Source organism: Aphis gossypii, chromosome 1, assembly GCF_020184175.1.
Source record: "Aphis gossypii isolate Hap1 chromosome 1, ASM2018417v2, whole genome shotgun sequence".
NCBI classification, from domain to species: domain Eukaryota; kingdom Metazoa; phylum Arthropoda; class Insecta; order Hemiptera; family Aphididae; genus Aphis; species Aphis gossypii.
Window position 1 is genome coordinate 64,906,353 of NC_065530.1, and position 24,522 is coordinate 64,930,874.

General features: G+C 26.7%; 3 protein-coding genes across 4 annotated transcripts in view; 1 reads left to right on the forward strand and 2 right to left on the reverse strand.

The window, feature by feature from the left end:
• Window positions 1-14,791, forward strand: part of LOC114132930 (RNA binding protein fox-1 homolog 2-like) — a 28,707-nt gene extending 13,916 nt beyond the window's left edge. The window contains 8 exon segments of the mRNA XM_027998536.2: window positions 65-100; window positions 568-588; window positions 2,545-2,773; window positions 5,484-5,559; window positions 5,938-5,955; window positions 8,949-9,187; window positions 11,735-11,807; window positions 12,990-14,791. Coding sequence (XP_027854337.2) covers window positions 65-100; window positions 568-588; window positions 2,545-2,773; window positions 5,484-5,559; window positions 5,938-5,955; window positions 8,949-9,187; window positions 11,735-11,807; window positions 12,990-13,031 — 734 coding nt within the window. The 3' untranslated portion in view covers window positions 13,032-14,791.
• A 368-nt stretch (window positions 14,792-15,159) lies between these two features.
• On the reverse strand, window positions 15,160-20,601 carry LOC114132923 (protein HID1). 2 transcript variants are annotated; one of them, XM_027998530.2, is made up of 15 exons: window positions 20,305-20,599; window positions 20,028-20,241; window positions 19,791-19,936; window positions 19,677-19,730; window positions 19,274-19,442; window positions 18,768-18,976; window positions 18,508-18,711; window positions 18,345-18,435; window positions 18,041-18,271; window positions 17,817-17,981; window positions 17,518-17,757; window positions 17,003-17,151; window positions 16,389-16,513; window positions 16,084-16,242; window positions 15,160-16,001 (listed from the first exon to the last, which is right to left on the reverse strand). In XM_027998530.2, the coding sequence occupies exons 1-15, from the start codon at window positions 20,368-20,370 to the stop codon at window positions 15,938-15,940; spliced, it is 2,286 nt and encodes a 761-aa protein (XP_027854331.2). In that variant the 5' UTR covers window positions 20,371-20,599; the 3' UTR covers window positions 15,160-15,937. The 2 variants fall into 2 exon arrangements, with proteins under 2 accessions (XP_027854331.2, XP_050053192.1); XM_050197235.1 differs by lacking the exons at window positions 15,160-16,001; window positions 17,003-17,151 and having other exon boundaries at window positions 20,305-20,601.
• A 1,382-nt stretch (window positions 20,602-21,983) lies between these two features.
• LOC114132925 (protein FAM32A-like) lies at window positions 21,984-24,368 on the reverse strand. The gene is made up of 3 exons (XM_027998532.2): window positions 24,063-24,368; window positions 22,559-22,697; window positions 21,984-22,473 (listed from the first exon to the last, which is right to left on the reverse strand). Exons 1-3 carry the CDS (start codon window positions 24,125-24,127, stop codon window positions 22,351-22,353), a joined length of 327 nt encoding a protein of 108 aa, XP_027854333.1. The 5' UTR covers window positions 24,128-24,368; the 3' UTR covers window positions 21,984-22,350.
• Window positions 24,369-24,522: the final 154 nt, after the last annotated feature.

Consider the following 24,522-nt stretch of genomic DNA (forward strand, 5'->3'; position numbering starts at 1 on the left):
ATTCATTTATAGTTTTCCAATATGGTATTTACATTTTGTTATGTGTTTTGGTTGATTTCAATAGTATTACTCTCTAGAAACGGAGTATTGCCGAACCTTGGTGAGAAACTGTTTGCAAAAAATGTAGTGCATGTTTCCAAAACGTTGACCATATTTTAACGTATTTCATGCTTAAATATAGTTTTATTTAGACATTGATTTGAATTATTTAAGGAGCATGATATTTTACACGACCATTTTATTATTTTTGAACACATCTCGGATTTATTTAAAGTTAGGTCGCATAAATCGTGTTTCACTTAATATGTAATACATATATTTTAGTTAAACAATTAACTAAGTTTCTTAAAACATAAGTATACAAAAATCATTTAAGTATTTAATTAAGTATTTAGTTTCACGAATTACAATTGGTTGTTTGGGAACTTTTTAAATTCATGCTTTATATACCTACTTTTTTAAATTACGCTTTAAGTAGTTGCATTACATTATATGTATAATATTGTATGTATGGTAAATTAATTATGTATTGGCTAACATTTGGTTTGTTCTTATTGTGGTTTGCAGTTTGTGTTCAGTGGCCTGAGGGTAAGTAAACTGCCAGTGCAATGTAAAAAACTAAATGTAGTACGTGCATGATCTAACTAACATTTAGTTGAAGTAGTTTTTTTTTGTCATAGATTGTTTGTTTAGAATATCTTATAAGTTAAATGGCTAATTTATATTTTCATTATACAAAACAAAGAATGAAAACGAAGATTATTAACGTGTGCATATGCAATATATATGAATTTACATTTCGGAAAAAACTATAATAAATAATTTATCGTAACGTTTCATTGCATTGCAGTGTCTGTACTCAATAATAAAATATCTCGTTATTATTTAACCAAAAAAAATATTATCATTACTACATATCGCGCTTAAAATAACTCGTTTTGAAGTAGTTTACTATGATATACTGATTTCTTTTAACATGCGAACTGTAAACATATTCTATGAGTAATAGATAATAAAACACAACGATTTATAGGTACAAGTTAAATTTTGAGCATTCTCATCCCATTATATTATTTAAATTGAGTATTTATTTTGGTTTTCAAATTTTTTAAGTATTTAAATACTTATCTAGTCTTATTGTAATTATGGGGATAAAATCTTTTTTTATTCAAACAAACCCTTTTCTACAAATTATTCAGTAGGTAGAGGAGGTATGTTTTTGATTTTTTAATATACACTAAAAAAGTATTCTTAAAAATCCTTTACAACTGTGTGTTGTCTTCATCTTACAAGTGCATACTTATATAGTTATATATAAGATTTACACTCGGCTATTAGCGCGTATAGTTTTGTTAGTTTGAAAATTAGAGTGAATTATTAATCTTTTATGAAACTTAATGGTAAACAAATTATTTGCGGTCGCTTATCGAATTTTTTCGATAGTTAATTTTTTTAGCGAGTTTTGCATTTATTAAATAATTAACTTGTTTAAAAATTTAGCAAGTAGAAACATAAATAACTAATAAGTATTAGTCCTAAATTACTAGCTCAAATTTTAATATCAGTACATGCAAAAAAAAAGTGTTAAAAATTAATCATCTGTTTAAAGAAGTATACGATGAGTAGGACACATCTTAATAAATTCAAATATTTGAGTACAAATGCTCATTAACAGGATGTACATACACTGTTTGTTTTCTTTTTTTGATCCATGTATAACAAAATAATTCACTTTAACGCAAAATCATTTACGTTTTTAAGTAATCTTAGAGTTAAGTTAGGTACCTATTACAGAAATTAAAAAAGGTAATATTTTTGAGAGTAATTTATAGGTTTTATATTTATTATTACCTACCTATTATTATTATTTGATTTTATACTATCTGGACTAAATATAAAAAACGTTTTGTAAATTCAAATGGATATCAAATTATTTTTAGACAATATTTAGTCAATTAGAAATTAAGAAATATGGTAGGTCTATGGGTAGGTACCTTCAAAAATATTACTCATGAACGCCGTTATGTAATATTTTAGGGGGGGGGGGTCAAAATAAAAATTTCTCAAATGTTAAGATAATTATATTATGGTAATATTTATTGAGCTACAAGTTTTTAATATTTTTTGTCTAGGGGGGGGGGCAAGTGCCCTATCTTGCTCCTCCCAATGGGCGCCAATGATTATACTTTATAATCTTTGTAATAAGTGATTTTATTCTAAAATTACTTGAAAACATAAACTATGATTTTTTGCGATTGCATTTTGTCTAATTTCGTACGGGTCAAAGAAGGAGAAACAATATTGTGTTGACATCCACTTGTTAAAGATTCTAGAATATCTTAATTCGAATACAGTTAATCGCTTATTAAAATCATAATGTAAACGCGATGGGTGTGCTCGGGAAATTTACTATACGTGTTTAATAATGTAAAAATGCTTTTCATAGGGCGTGGGCACAGAAAAAAATAAACGAAAAAGCAAATTAAAATCATTATTCTAATTATAACGTCATCGCGCACATGCGGTATTTTTTTATTTCATCAGCCGCTGCAGCAGCACTCAGAGGAGCAGCCATACAACGCGGCAGGGCTGTGGCGGCCGCGAACGCCGTCAGAAATGCGGCCGCAATGGCTGCCGTGGCCGCTGCGTCCAATGGTGGATTTCCATCGGTTGGCGCTCCAGGATTCAACACCGCCAGACTACCAGCAACCAGCATTGCCGTCACACCCAATCCGTTACAAGCCATCAACACGGCTCCCGGTACTTACGCCCCGTGAGTACAAAAACATTCTTATTTTTATTAGTAATTTATTTATTACATTATTACAATCAATTAATACTGCCGATGATTTAAAATCTGGCGATCGTCAAAACTGTGGCGGCCCAAACTTTTCTGTCTTCGAAGTAATATTAAAATTTCAAGTTTTCAAATATTTAAAATCGCTCAACTATATTGGACTATATTCTTCCCACAGTCCTTTAATAACTAAAATTAGTTATCACTCTATTTAGTTACGTAAAGCTGTACATTTTATCCCCGTGTTTTCATCAATGTTAAAACGTCTTTAAATTAACGTTGTATTCGGTATATTAATGAAATCATTTTAGAACTGAGAAAAAACACTACTCTAGTTATTGGATTATTAATTTTTTTTTATATTTATATTTACATATTACCGTTTTTAATAAATAAGACAGTAAACCAGATCAAAAAATTCGGTTATAGAATATTACTTTTAAATGCTAAATAATCGTGTATTCGTAAATTACCTACAGTAACTAAAAAAAAAATATATATATATATATATTAACTTAAATCACAATATACTGTAGTATAATTACTGACTAATTATTAATTAATGATGTGACGTTATTATGTATAGTTACTATTACCAACCTTTATGTTACAATTGTTTTAACTGTCTTATCCATTTATTGGATTTTAATTCCGTTCAAAGACGTGTGAAGTCTCATTTACACATACTCTCACTTAACCTCGTTAGTATAATGTAATAAATTATATCATTTCTCGTCATATTTCTTGTACACTTCTCTCAAAATTTCGGCTCATATATTTACACCTATGCAAACGGTAAAAGACACGGTCATCATTGTTATACCACTCTTCTCTCCTAAATTATCAAAACCACTTTTAGGTATGTAAGCTGTAGAAGTAAGAACTATGTATGAAAATCCTCCCCCGTATCAAAATAGATTGTGTTGTGACTTAAAGTAAAATGTCATATGAAAATGTAATAAATAAATAATTCTTTTTTATAAGTCTTTATAAGTTTAAAAACTAACAAATGCTTATTATAAAAAAAAAATTATGTTTGAACCGTATAAGGTATTCTTTAGTTTTATCTATCTATTAATCTCTACCAGCGATTTCATCATCGCAATGCGTTTCGTTTAAACTGCATTATAATCATTATGAATGATTAAAACTATCATAATTTACGTATTTCTAAACGAGAATTAATTTTATTTATAGAGCCTCTGTGTTAAATGTTATTCCATTACGTTTTCTATTTTTTATAGTTATAAACTACTGATACTTTAAACCAAGTATTTGTATTTTATGCATTTTAATGTACCTATTAATATTATCTATTATACTTGTGTGAAATTAAACGAATTATAGTTTGTTTTACATTTTTTTATTCTATTATAGATTTATAACAAATATATATAGATAATCATCTCATTTTTTGTTAAATATAATTAATTATCCGCGAATCTTAACTAATATTATTCGCTGTATTTTGATTTGTGACATAGGGTTATTAATTAATTTTTAATTATTGACACCATAAAGCATTTTCATTTATATACTAAAATCATCCGCATGCAATTAATTTTTAATAATCTAATTCAATTTTATTTTATATTACAATATACTATCGATTAAATCTTTTTCAACGTTCCTCGTAGTTGAATTACGTTCGAAATAACTGGTTTTGCAAGTTATGAGAATACACAGATATTTCAGGTAACCTGTTAGGCATAAAATTATAATAGTATGTATACACACACTATTGTGTACACTATATGTGTAGTTATTTTGGTTTCAAATAACGTTGAATACACATGAACAAAAAAAAAATTTTGAATTTTGAATTCTTCTCCTATACCGTAAAACTGGTTTAATCTCAACTTATTTTATATATATGTATGTATATATAATACATTTTTTATATATTGATGTAGTATTGTATAAATTATATTATTATAGGCCTTAATAGTTTTTTAAATGTAGGAAATATCGTGAAAATATGATAAAAATAATAATATGTATCTATGAATTAACTAACGAATAAGCGTATTTATAATTTGTTATTATTTGACAAAGTTATAAGTAGGGGGAGTAAAATTATTCACTTATTTTACATTAACTTCTTATCTAATTTAAATAATTAAAAAATTATAAATTCTTTGTTGGCTATTTTATATTTGAATATTAAAACAAAATTTTGGTTATCATATTTTTCTTATTGGAAGAAAAACTTACGATCTGTAATTATTTAATAAAATAATTAAATAGGATAACTATATAGCATAATACATATTCTACATAATAATAACTAGATATAGAAGCACATTTATGAGTAGGTTATCATTTTAAAATAAACATTAAACATTCTAACATTATATAAACTATAAAGTATCATAATCATAATATTGATAAAACAATCAGACATATTTATAATGACTTAGTAAAATAATTTATATATAAATGTATAAAATTAGTTTTCATAAGTTATTATCTATGATTTGAAATATTTTATAATTACAAATAGGTACATTTTTTTACTGTGTCCTTAAAATCGAATACATAGGTTATAATTATAACAATATAATAACGTTAGTATATTTGTTAGAATATTTTAACTATGAATTATTTATTAGTATTAGATATTATAATTGAAAAATATCGAGAAAAACTGTAAACAATGTTTACGGCTTTTCATTCTTACCACCAGTAAAATGTGTTTCAGTGGAGTGTACTATGATCCATTCCTGGCAGCTCAAGCTGCAGACAATAACTACAGATTACAGGTAATATTTTCATATTATTTATACTTTTTATACTTTATATTAATCATTAATGAATGTTTTAAATATTTTACGAAAAAAAACACTAAGAACTTACTGTTAAATTTAAAATATATTATAATTTATATTTACAAGTCGACAAAAATGGGAGATTAAACATTATTTTTTTAAGCTTGTCGGGTTTCTTACTCCACTTCATAAAACAACTATTTTTGTTTGTTTTAATTCGATTTATATTCAAGTGTGGTTGGTTATGAACTCATAAGTAATACCGTGTTACGCGTCTAAACTGTGTTTTAAGGCGTTTTATATTTATTATGCAAAGGTGACCCAATAAATGAATTGAGAATTAGTTGAACTGGTGTTGGTATTTTTTTTCAGGCAGGAGCAGTCAATGAGGTAAATGACGATTCATATAGTATAATCACAAAGTATTCCTATCCTATACAATTTTCTTATTCTTCATATCTTTTATTATTTTTAAATGCATTAAATTACAATATCAAAACAAAACTTGCGTTCCTTTTCTATATTTAAACATGAACAATTTGCTCAATTCATTCCAATCGTCATTCTTGAAATTCGTTTTAGAAAAAAATCTTATGTGTAACGGATTACAAAGGCTGGAAAAGGGAAATATAACGTGAGTTTTATATACGAAAAACATGACGAATGGCATGGCCGGCCTTTTTTTTCTTGACATCACCGCTTCTATAATGTAGATGCACTGAGAAATCAGTGTCTTGATCAATATTTTATATTTTATTATATGCGGTTACAAAGTAATATTTGTATATACCTATATTATATTAATTTTATTAACACCAAATTCTGTTATTCGGAATTTTCCTGAAAGTTTGTACTAATCGGTTACATATATAGAGCGCTAATCATTATTTATTATTAACACTACGTTACATATAATTTTAATTTTTGCACAGTCTTTGATTCCTGTGATTTTTTATTATTTATTTTTTTTAGAACATTAGGCATTTGTTGTCTGATTTTAGAATCAATAGTATTTATGAACATTAATAACACACACACAAACATACACACACACACACACACACTCACCTACTCAAACACTCACATACACATAGTGTTATATTATTAGGTATACATAGTGATGGGTATATGATGCATTTACGATCGTTTTGACATATTTTGACACCTAATTGAAGTTCGTATTGAATATTATGTCTATAACAATAGCAAGCACTATTATACATCCCCGTTTACCAAGTCATATATACATAATCCATTTACTTAGTTATGTTAAAATACGACGTAATATGATGTATATGTGTACACTTTTAAATGTTTACACTAATATATTGTTAGTCTATAGAGTGAAAGGGTGAAAAACATATTCATAAATAATTCAAACAACACGATTAATGTGGAAATGTGTCGCTACCCCGAAGTGGTAATTGGCATCAGTTGAGTATTTAATTTCTACGTTAGACTTTGATTGGTATAAGACTGTGCAACATATTTAGTGTTTATTTATTTATTTTTCGGTGGCGGAATCGTTTGTGAAATTTTTTATATATTGAAATGGCCTATTATTAAAAAAAAGTAAAAAATAATAATAATAAAAATTGCATGTGACAAAAAAATATATATATACGAGCACAAACTCACTCGCTATAACTATTATACAGGTTGAATTATCTAGTATGTTTAACAAATTTTTTTATCGTATCTATATTTGTATAAGGAAAACAAATTTGTTGTTTATTAGTCGTTTTTTATAACCTAAATAATATGTACCTACATAAGATATATACGTACACTTAATTATTATTATTATGTGTATATGTATATTGTATTTTTTATTTTATTTTATTATTTTTTTTTTTTTTTTTTTGGGTTGCCTGTTATTTCTTTCTCCTTACATATATATATATATATTGTGTATTGGCTGTTTTGTTGGGGAAATATGTAGACGAAAAGCTATGCTTGTAGCGTTTCACTGAGAAAATAAAAATTTAAATTTGGGTATTATAATAATATTTAATAATTAATAATTCATCTTAATACTATACTAGCCTTGGTTGAAAATACATATAAATATATATATGTATATATTATATATATATATGTATGTATAATTATGTGTCTTATAATATTTATTTGTGTTGCTAGAAATGTACTGCTATCTATCATAATATTATTAAACGGAACATTTTAGGGTGATATGCCACATATTAGCTGAACGTACAGCTAACTGTTGCATGTGAAATGGTTCATAGTGGTTTTTTTTTTTTTTAATTTTTTTTTTTTTTTTGTGTATCCACATATTATATATATTAGACGGTTTTCAAATAATTTGTATTCATATATTTATTATAAATTTATAAATGTATGTATACGAATTTATTACTATTATTTCTAATTTTTCTGTTTTGTTCTGTTTACTATAACCGTAGGAAATATAACATAATTCATAATTAATAATGAAATATGGTACCTATGTTATGTATTATTAAACGCACGGACTTCGTAAATTTCTATAAATAGATTATAGAGTCATTTCACATACATAAACATTTAAATGTAGATGAGGTGCCTGATTATGGATAATAATTTTATTTATTTATTTATTTTTGATCGTCTTATTGATCTGAAACCGTATATTATCTTACATCTCTAATAATATCACAAGTATTTAGACATTTTATAACTCGATTACACTGTACTAGGCAAGTTTTAATTTTATATATTTCTACCGCCGTATATTATTATTATTGTGTTATATACAACTGATATTATACAGTTTGGCTTACATCTCGCGATTTTCTACTTTTTAATCTTCGCCCATTTATTAACTTGCCTATAGTGTACGTTATTGCATCGCGGTAAATTTATATTATTGAATTAATATTGTTTTGTTTTAAAAATGTATGTATTTTTAAATTGTTATGACATGCATATTACTTATTTTCAATTCTTTCCAATTTTGTGTTGATGAATATTATATATATAATATACTTACAGGTGGATTTTATTTATTTTGTATTTTATCTATTTTTGTCGTTGTTATCGGTGGTTTAGGGTTGAAACTTATTTTACATATAAGTAATAATGGAAAAACGCAACTTAACGTTATATATATATATATATAATATATTTATTTATTTATTTATTATTACATCGATATAATCGTTATATGTTAATTTTTCACTTATTAAGTACATAAAATAATTTTATATTATACTATATATATATATATATATATATATATATACAACAAGAATAATATATAATAATAATATAATGCTTGATTGATTCCGGTATAACGCGTCCACGTGTGATAATGTGCCTGCATTTTTTTTTTTTTTTGTAAATGTAACGAATTTTTGTTTTACTAATCGTTCCAAAAACAGGTAGCTGCCGCAGCAGCAGCCGCGTCGCCCCTACTTAAGGCCGCAGCCGCAGCCCAAGGGACTCCAGCCTTGTCGTCCGCCGCAGCGGTGGCTCAAGCGCAACAGGCATCCTACGTTGCCGCCGCCACGTACACGGCCGCAGCGGCTAGAGCGTACAACGCGGCGGCTGCAGCCGCCAACAACCAGATGGCCAATCCGGCGGCCGCCGCCGCTGCTACGTACACGGCGTTGCCAGCTGGGTGAGAGTGATAATAAATTATATCATGACGATGATGATAAATTCTGTGTCCCTTAAATATTATTACTACATAATACGATGATATTATTATTGATTTATTGTTATTATTTCACCAAACACTCATTGCACGACCGTCATCATGATCAGTTAATCAGTAGCTATATGTACATTATATAATTTTATTATGATTTAAATTTACGAAAATAACGTTTTTTATGTTGTCATGAACATTGAACGTAGGTACTCAAGAAGGGGTGGTTCATAGGATTAAATCAATCCACGTCATTGATTAATAACGTTTTATACTGATATGTACCTCTTTTTCTTAAAAATCTATCTCGGAAACAAAAATTTAACTCAAAAAAGTATCCGATTTTATATTAAATACAATATAAAATTGTTTTCTATTTTGACTATACCGATTTATTTTAAACATCATTGAATTATGACTATAATATATCTAATGTAATATCTTCTGTATTATTAAATAAATATAATTACTTATTTTCATACTAAGGATTTATAAAAAAATGTACCTTTCCATCCTAAGTACGTCGTAGTGAAAAGTTGAAAACATATATAATTAATAATTATCTCGGATCACCCGCCAAAATTGTATTTTAAGAAAAAGTGATAGCCCCTTAAGTCTTTCCCTTTTAATATAATATACTTTATACCTAAACACCCAGTATCAAATGCTCAATTAAAAAAAAAAAAAAAACTATGAAACATATTTATCTTGCGTTTTTGGTATTATGTGTTGACATTAGAAAACAAATAAATTATTTCCTAATTACCTTCAAAATACAGTAACTTACCCATTTTCAAGCCATAAGCAAACTGCAGTATCCGATATTGTCCAAACATCGTAATATATTTTTATAATAATTAAAATACCGTAAAAATTCATTCCGTTTACGAAAATACATTACTTTAAATCGTCTTCTATACTCTAAATTTAGACTATTTCAGTATTGCTGTACAGTCATACAATCAACTTCTTATTGTCTTAGCTGCAAACCGTATACCTACTTTATTTTAATTCATTTAGACAGTCACGAAGCTGTTCACGTCTTTTTAAATTTCTGGTTTTTATTATTTTTTGCTGTCGTCGAAGGTTTGAAAAAAAAGTTTCCAACCGTATTTTTTTCACCATCGAATTTTTGATCACCCTCAAAATCTCTCAGTTAAGTTGAAATGCAACACTCTACAGGAAATTTGAGAACATAGAACACTATTACGGGTGATATATTATATTGAACAAACTGTTGTTGCCGGCATGTCGGTATTTCAATGTCACTAATATTATTGTTAATATACCCAATAGATTGCGTGATTATCCCATCAAAACACTTCTTCATCATAGTATCGTGTAGTGATAAATTATTTTGATAGAAATACGTCGCACATATACCAATAAAACACTGGTAAATTTGACGTCAAATACATGATATATTATTATACAATAATATACGCGTCTTAGCTCTTAAAGATTTCTGTACGCTGAAAATGTTTAATAAGTTTAATGAAACACATTATCATAAAGATTTAATAATAATAAAAATTTATTTATAATTGATTTCAAATTTAAGCAGCTTTTGTCTCAAATGCTAATTGCGTTATTTATTCAACTCTAGCATTTAATATATCATCATTACATAATAAAATAATAAAATGTATGTAGTTTTTTATATTACTTTAAAATTTCAATAATTGTTTTTAATAATTATTACTGATTATTATTCATATGATATTATTGTATATTTGTGTGCACGACGACTAAGTTCTCATATTAAACATTCAAAAATCTTCGTTAATCGGCAATGATGTTAATTACATATTATGTCTTGTATGTTTTTCAAATGTTGACGAAATAAAATACGACACCTGCGTTAAGTATAAATTAATGTTATGATCTATATTATATAATGTGTATGTATATAAACGTTTAACTGGCCATGACGATGGAATTGTATATTGACTTAGTGGCGATAGTAAAAGAAAACTGCATGCAAGTACATATTTTTCTTTTACCGTAGTGTAAAAACTAAAAGCTTTTTATTTTGTGTTAATTCGTTCTGTAATTTGGCTTTGTATAGCTTATATATATAATATTTGTTCATACTTTTTAGATAAAATATTTTTATTTATGTTTTGTGTAGTTTTTTGTTCGATGTAACTTCCGCATTTTTTACGTGTTGTGTGAATTTTTGTTTTGTTATACATATTATTTATTTATTTTGTTTTATTCCAATTGATTAATTATTTTGTTAACTGATATCATATTTTCGTTTATTTCATATAAGGGTGAGAAGTCACTTTAATAACGAAAAAAAAATATATTTATTTCGTTTGTTTTTGGATTTATAGTTCATTTAGTGTTAGGTAGGTTAGGATTATTGAATTTTAAATAGTACGAATCAATTCCGTATTTTTAAGACATTATAAGCCTAAATTTTATCATACATACCATACACTTTTATACTTGTTGCGTGCGTATAAATCAATAACTAATTTTGTATTTTGTTTTTAACGAATGCGTTTTTAGATATACTGGGCGTGAATACACCGCAGAATCATACTTAGCTAGTCACGGTATCGGTCCAGTCACTGGATACGGGGTTAGTATATTATTATCTTATAACCATACACATAATATATATGTATAACTATTATAATGTAACATTATAAAATTATTGATGTGAAATTTTTACTGTAGTGCATGTTTCTAAATATTTTACCATTCGACCGGTTTTTCAGCATTCGAAACTTACCGCATTTAACCATGATATAATAACTATAAAAATGTATATAAAATATAATATTGGTATTACAGATTAATAGTTAAATGTTGTCTTAACATACCTAATCAAATATTTTCTTAAAATTTAAAAAAACGTAGTCATCATTTAATTTTTAAGCGAAAAAATGAACTCAGCAGTTCATGTAATTTATACATACAAACTTAAGGTATTCGTGATATAATTGACTTATTTTTAAATATAAATCATAAATTTAATAATTTATCCGTATAGACTAATATTGAATAATTGTTTTCGCTTAACCGATTTTTCCATTTGATTTTCAGTCCCCATAGCCTGTCTAGCTTCGATTGTGCGTGCACAATAAATGGCCTCAGTGTAATATGAGTCCTTAGTAAGAGCCTATACCCTATAAAAACTAAATACTGTTGCGATGTAATATTCGTCGTGTACCTGTTTTAACGAGGTCATTAACAAATATTTCAATTTGCCACTATTACCCCTATAATAAAAATAATATGCGTATAATTATGTATTTAACTTAGGGATGTTTATATTACGAATTATTAAAGTTTTAAAACTAATGTTATTTTTCTATTGTACAACTCTATATTTAAAAATATTCGTAGATAACGATTAATTCGTGAATTCATTGTCTTGAAAAGTATTGTAATAACAAAAATAATAATTTCGTACACACCTCATAGTACTCAGGTCTCATTAGTTTTAGAAACATAATTGTTCACCAAAATAATGTTCATATAAGTATTAAATGATAAAAAAATATTTAAACGGATTATTTTATACATAATGTGTAAAAAATGTATAGGAACATTTTATTTTATAAAAATAATCTCGCCAAGTAAACAAGTTAAGATATGAATGATATGAATACAAACAATGCTCTACGGTTTCTTAAGGACCTAGATGATTCTGTGAGCAAATCGTTTAAATTGTTGAAAATTATTTTTTAACTTAAATAGCTTGTGTACTATATATTATTATATGATAACATTGTTTTGTTTTTATATTTGATTTCAGCCAATGTACCGAAGTGGCTACAACCGATTCACCCCGTACTGATTATAATATTTAATATAATAATATTATCCTAATATTATATACATTACGATTAATTATAATTTTTACTTATGCACATATGTGTAAGATGGCAGCCATATAAAATAATATATGTATATATATATATATATATTATACTATTATATCCATTGAAATCCATTTATATATATATACATATATATGATAACGCGGTGACGAGATGAATTTAGATAATTTTAACTTTCTCCCATCTGATACCTCTTCCCATAACCATAAGAGACTTGTTCAACGATTTTTGTTATATTTTTTGAAAAAATCATTCAACATCACATAAAAATGGTGTATTATTATAATAGTGCACTTACCAATTAATAACTGTAGTCGTCAGTATTTTATCTCTGTTACCGTCGTTGTCAATATTGTGTAAAAAAAAATAAAAGCTGACTACCTATCCCTTTACACTACCCTCCACTACGACCGCTTGACCTTTTTTTTAAATAGTTTAATTATTATAGGTATTAATGTATATTAACGATTTAGGACTCTGAACCCTTTCCGAATTTTGTACATCCATAATTTTGTACGCCATTTATTTATTTATAATATTATTTTATTGTTATTATATGATTATTATTATTCGTTTTCCAATCCCTACTGACCATCATTTGCTCCCTCTCCACCCCGTTTCCAAATATTGTTGAAATATATCGATAAGTAGTAACTATGAACAAAATATCATGACAAAAATAAATACAAAAAACAAAAAAATTACCTTAGATTAGAATGCTTACATTTGTATGATATACTATAATATATTTGTTATTATTATTATTATTTGACATAAAATTGTTTGAATCTCGTTTGATGGACATTCATGAGTTGGTGGGGAAAAAAGAATCTCGATAGTAATAATTTTATTTTTTAAATATAATGATGGAATAATAGCAAAATCGAAAGGCGCTCGAAAAGGCGACGGACGGATCAGTGTGGTTTCTCTTGATATTTTCATTTCTTTCTTCTAAGAGTTAAATTTTATCGCCGCCATTGCCTTTTGATTATGTTTGTTGCTAAAATACCACCTTAGACCACGATTATTTTAGTGTGTGTGTGTATGTGTATGTATAATGTATGTATATATATATTTATATATATATATATATGTATGTATATTATTTTAAATTATAAGAAAAACGATCTGAATGTTCACCAACCAACAAATATATATTCTATATATTAGAGCTCTCTCAATTTGTTTGTTTGTTTGTATGTTTTTTTTTTTTTTTTTAGTTCATTTTATTACTTATATATATATTTTTTTTTTTTACGGAAGCTCCGAACAAGAAACATCACATTTAGATTTTTTTTTTGTTTTATAATACAATTATTATTATCATTATTATTATGTATTTATTACTATTACATTTCTGTACATTCGTGTCTAGTTAATTTATTTATTCTGTTAGCGAGTACAAAATGAGGATGTAATATTTATTTATGTATTATTGATAATGATAATAATAATAGCGCACAATATAATATTATGTACATTTTTTTTTCTTAACAAAAGGACCGCACAAATATTATCGTGTTACGAAACCAAAAAAAAAAAATAATTTAAACAAAAACAATTGTGTACCAATTATCCAATTGTTAATATATTATTATAAAATATATACTTTTAATCCAAATTTTGTTTATCCCTCCCCTTGTTATTATTATAATTTGTAATGATATTTTATAAAATGAACAATTATTATAATATTTTATGGTTCAAATTTTGAAAACATGTTTATTTATTTCCTTTTAAGTTCCTTTGTTACCAATATTTATGGATCATAATATAAAATAATGATCAACTATGACACTTAATAATATTGTATTTACCATTTAATAAATTGTTTTTTTTTTTTAAATATCGAATACTAAAATAACTTTTTATGTCATACCATCGACTATAGATACCATATTTACTTTTATTTAATGAGATGATATTAGTTTTTTTTTATAAGTGTCAAACGTCTGTCTTAAATTATTGCGATTCATACATTTAAATTTACTTAGGTATTTTAATTTTTAACCTGTTATTGTAGCTAATACCTACTAATTAATAACTTAAACAAAAGAGATTGAAATTAAAAAATAGTATCATAAATGCATCATGTATAAATATATTTTATTTTATCAGAAATAAGTTAATAAAATACTGTTAATCTCAAAATAATTGTTTTGCATACATTTAATCAACATAAATATTAAAAAAAAAAACAAATTATAAAATAGACTTGTGGAACAAAGATGCATCTTAAAGTGATATTAGCCTGTTCCAATTATCATTTATTTGTGCTGAGTATGCAATGTAATACTAGACACTAAAAGATTAAACCTGAAGTAATGCAAAATAATAAATCACTTTCTGGAAAAAATTGCACAGATTAAATTTATAATATTTTATTAGTACAACCACAATTTAAAATCAAATTTTATTCACAGGAACACCATTGATTAAGGTCTAAGCAAACAATGGTTATTTTTAAGACAAGGGTATATAGAAGTTTCAATTCTAATCTATAAATAATATATTATCCAATTTGATATAGTTCATTTGTTAAAATTGAGGTTTCAATGGTTTCATCATAGACCTTATACTATTATTAAGGACTAAAATTATAAGTTAAAGTCTATGGGTTGCATATTAATATAATATATAAAACATAAACATAACTGAAATGTATTTTATCAATGGACATAAATCACTTTAAGATGCTCACATTTAATAATATCAAAGAACTCAATAAAATCCAAAAGGGGAAAAAAGTTCACACATTAAAAACAAAAAAAAATAAACATATGCGTATGCATAATGTATTAAAGAATTGTTCTCATGAAAATTGTCTTACCCAAAATCAAAACAAACAACAGACATAAGAATTTTACATGCGTTGTATTTCAAAAAGTTTCACTTCAGTGTCATACCAAATAGGGGGATCGATGTTTCTGGAAAAAAAAAACCATATCCATTTTATATATAATATAAAAACATTAAACCTGATATTTGTTTGAAAATTATTATCAATACCTGAGAAATATAACAGCCCACATATAAGTACGAAACCAAGCAGTTGTTCCTGGATTAGACTGATACTTCCTTATGAGTATTGGATGAGGAACTGGTAATAGTCCTACTAACGTACCATGTTGCAAAAACTTTAGAATTTCACTTTCATCCGTCAAACCTCTAGAAATTATATGCATAATTCGGTATTTACAATATAATTTAAAACATAATAACCCATCTCTACAGCAATTAATATAAAATTTAAATATATCATGGAAAATGATTATGGGTTATAACAACTATTAGCTATAAATAAATCATTATACTTGTCTATGCATATTTTTTCCACTTGGGGAACTAGCACTTGCAGTAATCTCATAATTGTTTGTAATGGCAACTTTTCCTTCCAAGATCGCACCCATTCTGAGGTTGGGGCCCATTCTGCATCGTTCTAGATAAGTGCATACACAGTTAAAGGTTAACACACATAAATATATTATGGTTTCAATGGTTTTTAATTTTTATAACCTATAATGGGCCATTTAGTAAAGAAGAAAAAGTGTACTATAGTAATCATTAGTATTACTTATTTACAGTAGCGTGCAGTCAGGGCAAGTGAGGTAAGCACCACATGCCCGCTCAAAAAGGAAGATAAATAACAGTTTTTTTTTTTTGGAGCTTACCCAGCTTCTAATACTACCACACGCCGCTGCTTATTATCTAAATACTTTACAACATCCAAATATTAAATTTATTTATTTATTTAATATTAACTAATGTCTAATGCACTAAACACAAGAATATTAGCTAATTATTATTTTAATGATTTACATAACTTTACCATACAGTAAAATATTATGAAAAAATAAACTGTTCTATTAATATTTTAAGCTCTTAATTATATTAAAATAAATAGTTGTTATGTAAAAAAGTTAAAAACCTTAGGCGATGATGTTGTAGGAGAGCAATCTCCTTGATTAGAAGATTGTTTTGTAATTTCCTTTGTCATTCCGTTAGACATAACCAGTTCAGCAGGCAAGGTTAAATTTCCCGGATGAGCACTTTCACGTTCTGTTATTTTCATTACGCCTGACATTCATTACAGTACACCCAGTTAATAAAGGCAGAACAAATGCATGTTATAATTTAAGTAGCATTATTAAAAAATAATTAGAGTCCGGTTTTTTATAGAAGCACAAATTATGACCATATTTTTCAATTTAAAAAGCATATAAATAAGTTGATTTTACATATCATAAAGCAATATTACCAATTATTGCAATTTACAAGTATTCACCACTTGTCTTATTTCAAGTACTATATTCTTAATTCTATAATTAAATAATTAGAAGAGCATATTAATTAGAACATTTTTAGTAGTTTTGATCAGTACTAAGTTCAGACTCTAGTTATAAAATTGTTACATGGTTAGTTGATTGTAAACTGTTCTCTTACCAGGAGTATCGGGAAGTGTGGCATTGAGTGTTCCAGGCTCGGCAGGCAATGCAGGAGTAGACCCTTCCATACTAGGTGTTTCAGTAGCAGCTGTTAGACTAACAGAGCTAGTGGCTTGCATATTTCTTTTTGCTTTTTTAGTTAGTGATTTGATAATAGTATTGTAATCAGTTGGCAAGTTTGCTAAACTATGAAAAACTTGTCTCTTGCGAATAATTGTATACACTAGATTTGAATTACCTAATGAAAACAAAACAAGATTAACATATTAAAATAATGTTAATGTTAATGTTACTAACCATCAAATTGATATTGTATAATATTATTGAATATTTCCAACAAGAAGAAAGCAAGGTGATTGGCAGATGGTGAAGAGAACAAAAACCATGGAGTTGTAAATGCATCCACCAAATGTAATAGCTTTGTACTTGATACCATCGACAAAGTTTTTAAATATGGAGATACTGTAAATAAAAATCAATACAAATTATTCTAAAATTATTATAAATTAAGTTATACTGACCGTTTACTAAAATCGTGAGGAGACAGTCAAAAAGTGGTTGCATTCTGTTATGTCCAGTTGTGATTATTTTATGAAATACGACAATAAGAAGGTCTGCGTGGGTACCACTAAACACTGGTATGTCCATGGGTATTGTTGAAGTGTATGGTTTGTTGAGACGTACTCCAAAATTTCTCTCACCACTAAGCAATAACAAAATAAATACTCCTATGTGCATAAGGCCAATTCGAGCTGAAAAATGAAATCACTAAAATGTTTAACCTGTAATATAAACATTGAGCAACTTAATATTTTTTTCACTTACATTGATCTGCTCTGGAATCATTTAAATGGTACAGAATTGGTACTAAAACATCAAGGACATCACTACTTTTGAGTACAAAATATAGAAATTTCTATATAAAATGAATAAGAGTACAGTTAAACTTAACATATCCCCAGTACATCAATATAATTTAAACATTTACTTTATTAAATTCACATATTTTCCAAAAGAATATCAACAGTTCTTGGTGGAATTGAACTTTTTTGGTGGAATGTGGAAGATAAGTCTGTCTTAAAGGGTTCATTAACAATCTTGTAAATCCACTCAAAATAAATGAAAAGTCTTCATCTCGATGAACTCTTGATAAATAATTGATAAACAAATTATCTATAGCTGCTTCATCATTCTACAACACAGTATAATAAAAATATAAAATACAATGTATAATATTTTAATGTATACCTGTTGAACATCAGAATCCAGAGCGACAATAAGGATTTGTAGACACATATCAACTAAGGGTTCAGTTGTATCAGCAAATAGAAGATGATTGTAGGGTACACCCATGCCAATAGGATCGTAACCGCATACAGTGTTCAAGAGAGATGTAAGCATAGGCAATGCATGGCGATTTTCAGCTGAGGTTACATACTGTACCCATCTGTTACCATCTAAATGCATATATTTGTGTTAAAACTGAAAACTTAAATCAAAATACTAGATGATGTTTATTAATAGGACATCATACTTGCATTTGTTATTATTATTTTTTTTTACAATAGCAAATTTACATTCAGTAACTTATGTTTAACTTGATTAGTTTTAATATTAGTGAATATATAATGAATTGAAACATTCACTAATACAGTCTATGGAAATTTGAACCTAAATTTGCTATGTTAGTAAATTAAAATGTTTTAAGATGGAGATAACAAATATAGGGTTGACATCTTTACAAAACACTTTACTTTGATTTGGTGAATAAATAGCTTGACTGAAACACGTCAACAGTAAACGCAGTAGTTCGGTGCGATTTGATTCAAAAGTTGCATTTTTTACAGGAGACTGTGCAAAACCAACTCCTTTTTCCCAAATGTATTCACAACTATCTACTGCGTGTAAATCTTCTGCTTTATCCTAGAAGAATATGATATAAAATTATTACAATAACTAAATTAATAATTACAAATTTATTTCTTAAAACATGCATTGAAGATTTTATTAAATAAAAATAATAAGTATACAAAAGTCATGTACTTCGGTTTTGTATACTTATGTTGACTTCAATATTTATATTATTTTAGAGATATAACTATGAACATTTTTCATTATTATGACAGTTTTAAAATAAAATAAAGAACTGAAACTTACTGGGCCAGTTTTTCGATTGGATGCAACTGTGAAATCTGGGCAAAACAATAAATCCTGAAAACAAAATCTATGAAAATCTTATAAGACTGAAAAATTTACTGTTGGAATACATACACATATAGCACTACACAGTGAATGTGCCAATGGAATGGGTGGATCACCTTTACCGGCTGGCAAACTAGACCAGAATATATTCTCCCAATCTGGTTCCTCAAAGACATATGGGAGTACTCTAGTCAGCAATCGTGAGCAGTTCAACACTAGTAGAAGAAATCGTAAAAAATAATAATAAAGTAAATAAGCAAAGATATTGAAACTATAGTCAGATAATATAAACAAGCAAGTATTAACCTGTATTTTGATCCTGCTGTGTGCGACAGCTGTTCTCCACAGCTCTGACAAATTTCTCGACCGCCTTGTAGCACAGCGTAGCCAAATTTGCAGGTACATCCTCCCTGAGCAGCCTGATTTCAGAGGCTGGCACAAGAGTAAATACATCCTGCACATTGGTTACGGTCTCCGACCAGAACTGATCCCAAAAATCATTGTCCTCAGAGCTGATGGTCTGTGTGCAAACGTGGATGCGCGGTTAATAAAAACACATAGTCACATCTTGGTTCGCACTTACCTGGGTCTTAGAGGTTAACTGAACAACAGCTTTTCGGAACACCAGTTTGGTGTCAGCGTTGCCCATTTCCGACTTTTTTTGTGTTCACGGGTGATGGTGGGTTATAAAGTAGACAGCGGTCGTATCACACGGGTCACAACACTCCCACAGACGTCGATGTCGCTGTCACTATGTCGGTGGAAGCGGGAACAAAAACATTTTGATTGCTATAGTTGCATTAATGTTAATTATTGTTATTAATTGTTATTAATATTGGATTCGGATTCGGTGTCCGTCCTGTTCTGATTTCAGTTATCACTTATCATGAAGATGACGACAATAATAATTGATAACGTGGCGGTTCCGATAAGGCCTATCGGTAAAAAAGATTTTATATTGTGTATGCGTATTACGCATGATTTAAGATATATTACATAATATATTATCTTAAATCGTGATATTACCTACGTAAAACTTTGTAAAACCATAGGAATATAGTAGGAGTATAAGACATTTAAAAAGAAGAATTAAAAAAAAAAAAAATAAGAAGTAACACTAGTCTATGCCCTTTGGTGGTATAATATGATGTTAGAAGCCCAAGCAGGTGACAGTCCCAGCTAGTAATTTATCTACCTACGAATCTCTGTATGATGGTTTAAAATTCTTATAAAAAGCTCAAGAGATGGAAACTCGGCACCGAAAGTCAATGTTAACGTTTAGTAAAACAATATTTTGGAATTTAGATGGCATAATCATTTAATCAAAAATTAATATTATTTTTTATCCAAATAAATAGTCAGCTTCTTTTTTTTTAAATTCGAGTTCATCCATTTTAGTATAGGTAGAAAGAAAACTATTTTTGTATTATAGGTAGTGTTTTACCTTAAAAAACGCGTTATTCGACGTTCGAACTGTTCGATGCCTAAAATCTGAAACCCCATACATGTACACCACGTACATAAAATCATATAAAATTTAAAAAAATGTTAAGTGTTTGAAACAAAACCAATTGTTGTACAAAGCGCTTCAATATAGAATAATTTTGGTGATCTATATCTTGCATTTAAATAATTATTTTCGTCTTCAAAATCGTAAATTTTTACAATTTTTCTATCATGTACAAACATTTTTAAATTCAAATATTTGGACATAACTTAAAAAAAAAAATACTTATCTTTTACCAATCAAAGTAGATATTGTATCCATTTTTCTATTAGACACCATGTACCTATATACCTACTATAATAATATAGTAATAGTATATTATACTACATATTATACATAGTTAGTTCTAAAGTACTAGGTAGTATACATCACATGTGAGAAAAAATTAAATTTTAAGTATTCATGATGACTTTAAAAATAAAGTTAAAAGTTAGAACTTATAAGAACATGGAAAAAATTTAATTCTAATCATATATTTTATTTTATGTAAAATAGTAAAACTTAGTATTTATGTATTATTCATTTGAAAAATTAATGATATCAATTAAAATGTGAACAAAAATAAATATTACAGTTTAGTTATTTAATTGTATTTATTTAGACACATAATTTCCTGACATTTAGAAACTGAAAAATACAAAACGTCTTTTATGTGCAAGAACTAGAAGTTTAAGATTTAACTACTTTTGAGATTATTGATAAAATAATGACATGTTGTCCGATATGACTAATGTCTAATAAATTATTACAATAAATGAAAACCATGAACAAAAATAATATTTTGAATTATTGAGTATCTACAAAATCCTTAATAGTAATTAATTATTTGATTAGACTAATATCAATTACAATTATCATCATTTAGAAATTACAAATACAAATTATTAATAATAATATCATTAATTAAATAAATAAGTACAAATTGTATTGTAATATATATTATTCCTAATTAAATACAAATAATTGAAAGTAAAAAATTGTATGTGCTAAAGAATATTATATTTTAATATTTTATGATTGTAGAATATTTTAAATATTATAGACATAACTTAAAAAAAAAAAAAAACATTATTTAAATGTTTGCAATGTACAAAAATAATTATATAAAAATGAATGATAACTCTACTTCGTCCAACTAACTTTAGGTATGTCAAAATGTTCAGTAAGATTATCTAAGTGACGGTTAAATTCTTCGACCCTTTGTTTATGCGTTGTTGATGCAATCTTCAAAATTTTTTCTTTTTGCTGAAATTGATTAATAGGAAATACATTAGTTAAATACTATTTTATTTTTGATAGGACTATAAATTAATGATGAAAAATACTTTACCAATTTTTCCTGCTGTTTCATGAAGGCTAATTCAGCTTTAGTAGGAGGCACATGGTATTCCTTGGTTACTTTTTCCTGTTCTAATCCTTTATTTACTTTTTCTAGGGTTTTTTCTTTATTTTTACTTTTCTTCTTTTTTCTATTTAAATTAAAATAATCTATTATATATATATATATATATAGAATACACTAAGACGAAGTAAATTAACTAATAATATAAGATAGAATTTTATAACTTATAATAGGTCATTAACCGTTTATTAACAGGTTTAATAGAAAAATAAATGAACATACAAATAATAAAGTTATGTGATTATAATGAGTACCTAATATAAATATGTATATTCAATTGAGTAGCTTATTTGACATACATAATTCATAGCATTTTCGACTTTACATAAAAAATATACAATAATATTTATTATTATACCTAGTGCATAAGTAGCACTTTTTTATTTATAAAATTTGAAATTATAGGGTTTTTCCACAAAATGACCTAAAAAAAGCAAATCTTTTTATTTCTCATCTCAAAAATAACTTTTATCTAATCCAAATGCAAGCAATAGATACCTATATGGCTATGTAATATTATGTACCTACATCATATAAAAATCATTAATTGTATACTCTCCCAATGATCTTCCCACAAACTACCTATAACCTAGTCTTTTTTAATTTAGTTATTTTTGTATCTAAAGACATTTTTAATATAAAAAATTCACCAATCAACCTTGGGGGAGGATTTAATAAATTAAATAAATTGAATAATAATTTTGGTGAGTCAAAATAAGAAACTTCTGAGTAATTTTTAAAATAATACAATATTTTTAAAAATTTTAATATTATTATTAAAATAATTGTTTCTTTATTTAAGTGACTAATAAGTTGAAAAATGTTTGCTAAGAATGACTTTTCATCTTAAACAATAATTAAGATGATTATTTTTTTTTGACTAATTTTATATTTCATACTAAATTCACCTATTTTTAAACTTTGGTTGTTCATTAAAAAATGAATGGATAAAAAAGCTGATCTAGATAAGTCTAGAAGGGTATTAAAAATGTATTGCACGATTAGGCAACTACGTCAAAATATAATGCATGTGGAGGTACCGAGATCAAAAAGTTAATTAAAAATTGTTTTTGTGATAATTTTTTGTCAAAAACTGTTGAATGTTTATTAAAATATTTGCTCCTATCTCTATCCGACTTGATTAAGGGTTAATCTTTTTTCTATGGTTAAGTGTTTCTAGTAGGTACTTGTGATAATACATTTTTATTACAAATATTTTTTTGGGTCGTTGAACAAACTTCATTTACCAATTAGTAAATAAAATAAATAGTCTGTTGACAGTTGGCTTCCTCAAAACCTCCCTTTTAATTGTATATTATTATATTGTTAAGTCATCAAATGCTATACATTTTGAAAAAATAAATAAACTCGAATTTTTTAGTTACATTCAAAATTTTTTCCATAATATTTATTATAACTATGGTGTACTTACTTTTTTATTCCTGAATCATTTTTCAATTTCAAACGTCCTCCGCCGAAAGATTCGTATTCAGACATGGTGTACAAAATTATTTAATGAATGGACCTGTTTAAGTCAAAGTTACCTACTGTTTAAAAAATTCAGTAGTCAGGACTGTGTTGTTATGATGATTAATTATTATATAATATTTATTAGTGGTATTAAACTTAACTTTTTGACACTGCGTTTCTTTACACTTTTATTTAAATTTAAATTTTTTATTAAATAATAAACAAACACTTTATCTTGTATTCTTTATTTTATTGTTCTAAATTTCTATATCAAAACTGGTGAAACGTGATATCACTACTACATCACTTATCAATTGTCAGTGCAACAATTTCACCGTTTCAATAATAAATTTTCATTTGTTGATAGGTACGCTCTGTGTTGATATAATGTTCGAGATAATATTCTGACCTAGTCCGCCCGC

What these genes read in the sequence shown, in the direction of transcription:
- LOC114132923 (XM_027998530.2), bottom strand. Translation starts at nt 20,370, where the DNA reads ATGGGCAACGCTGACACCAAACTGGTGTTCCGAAAAGCTGTTGTTCAG. An exon ending in CTACAACATCATCGCCTAAG is followed by an intron (nt 16,514 to 17,002) that starts GTTTTTAACTTT and finishes GCACTTATCTAG; the next exon opens with AACGATGCAGAATGGGCCCC. An exon ending in GAAAAAATATGCATAGACAA is followed by an intron (nt 16,243 to 16,388) that starts GTATAATGATTT and finishes TATAATTTCTAG; the next exon opens with AGGTTTGACGGATGAAAGTG.
- LOC114132925 (XM_027998532.2), bottom strand. Translation starts at nt 24,127, where the DNA reads ATGTCTGAATACGAATCTTTCGGCGGAGGACGTTTGAAATTGAAAAAT. An exon ending in AATGATTCAGGAATAAAAAA is followed by an intron (nt 22,698 to 24,062) that starts GTAAGTACACCA and finishes TAATTTAAATAG; the next exon opens with AAAAAAGAAGAAAAGTAAAA. An exon ending in TGAAACAGCAGGAAAAATTG is followed by an intron (nt 22,474 to 22,558) that starts GTAAAGTATTTT and finishes AATCAATTTCAG; the next exon opens with CAAAAAGAAAAAATTTTGAA.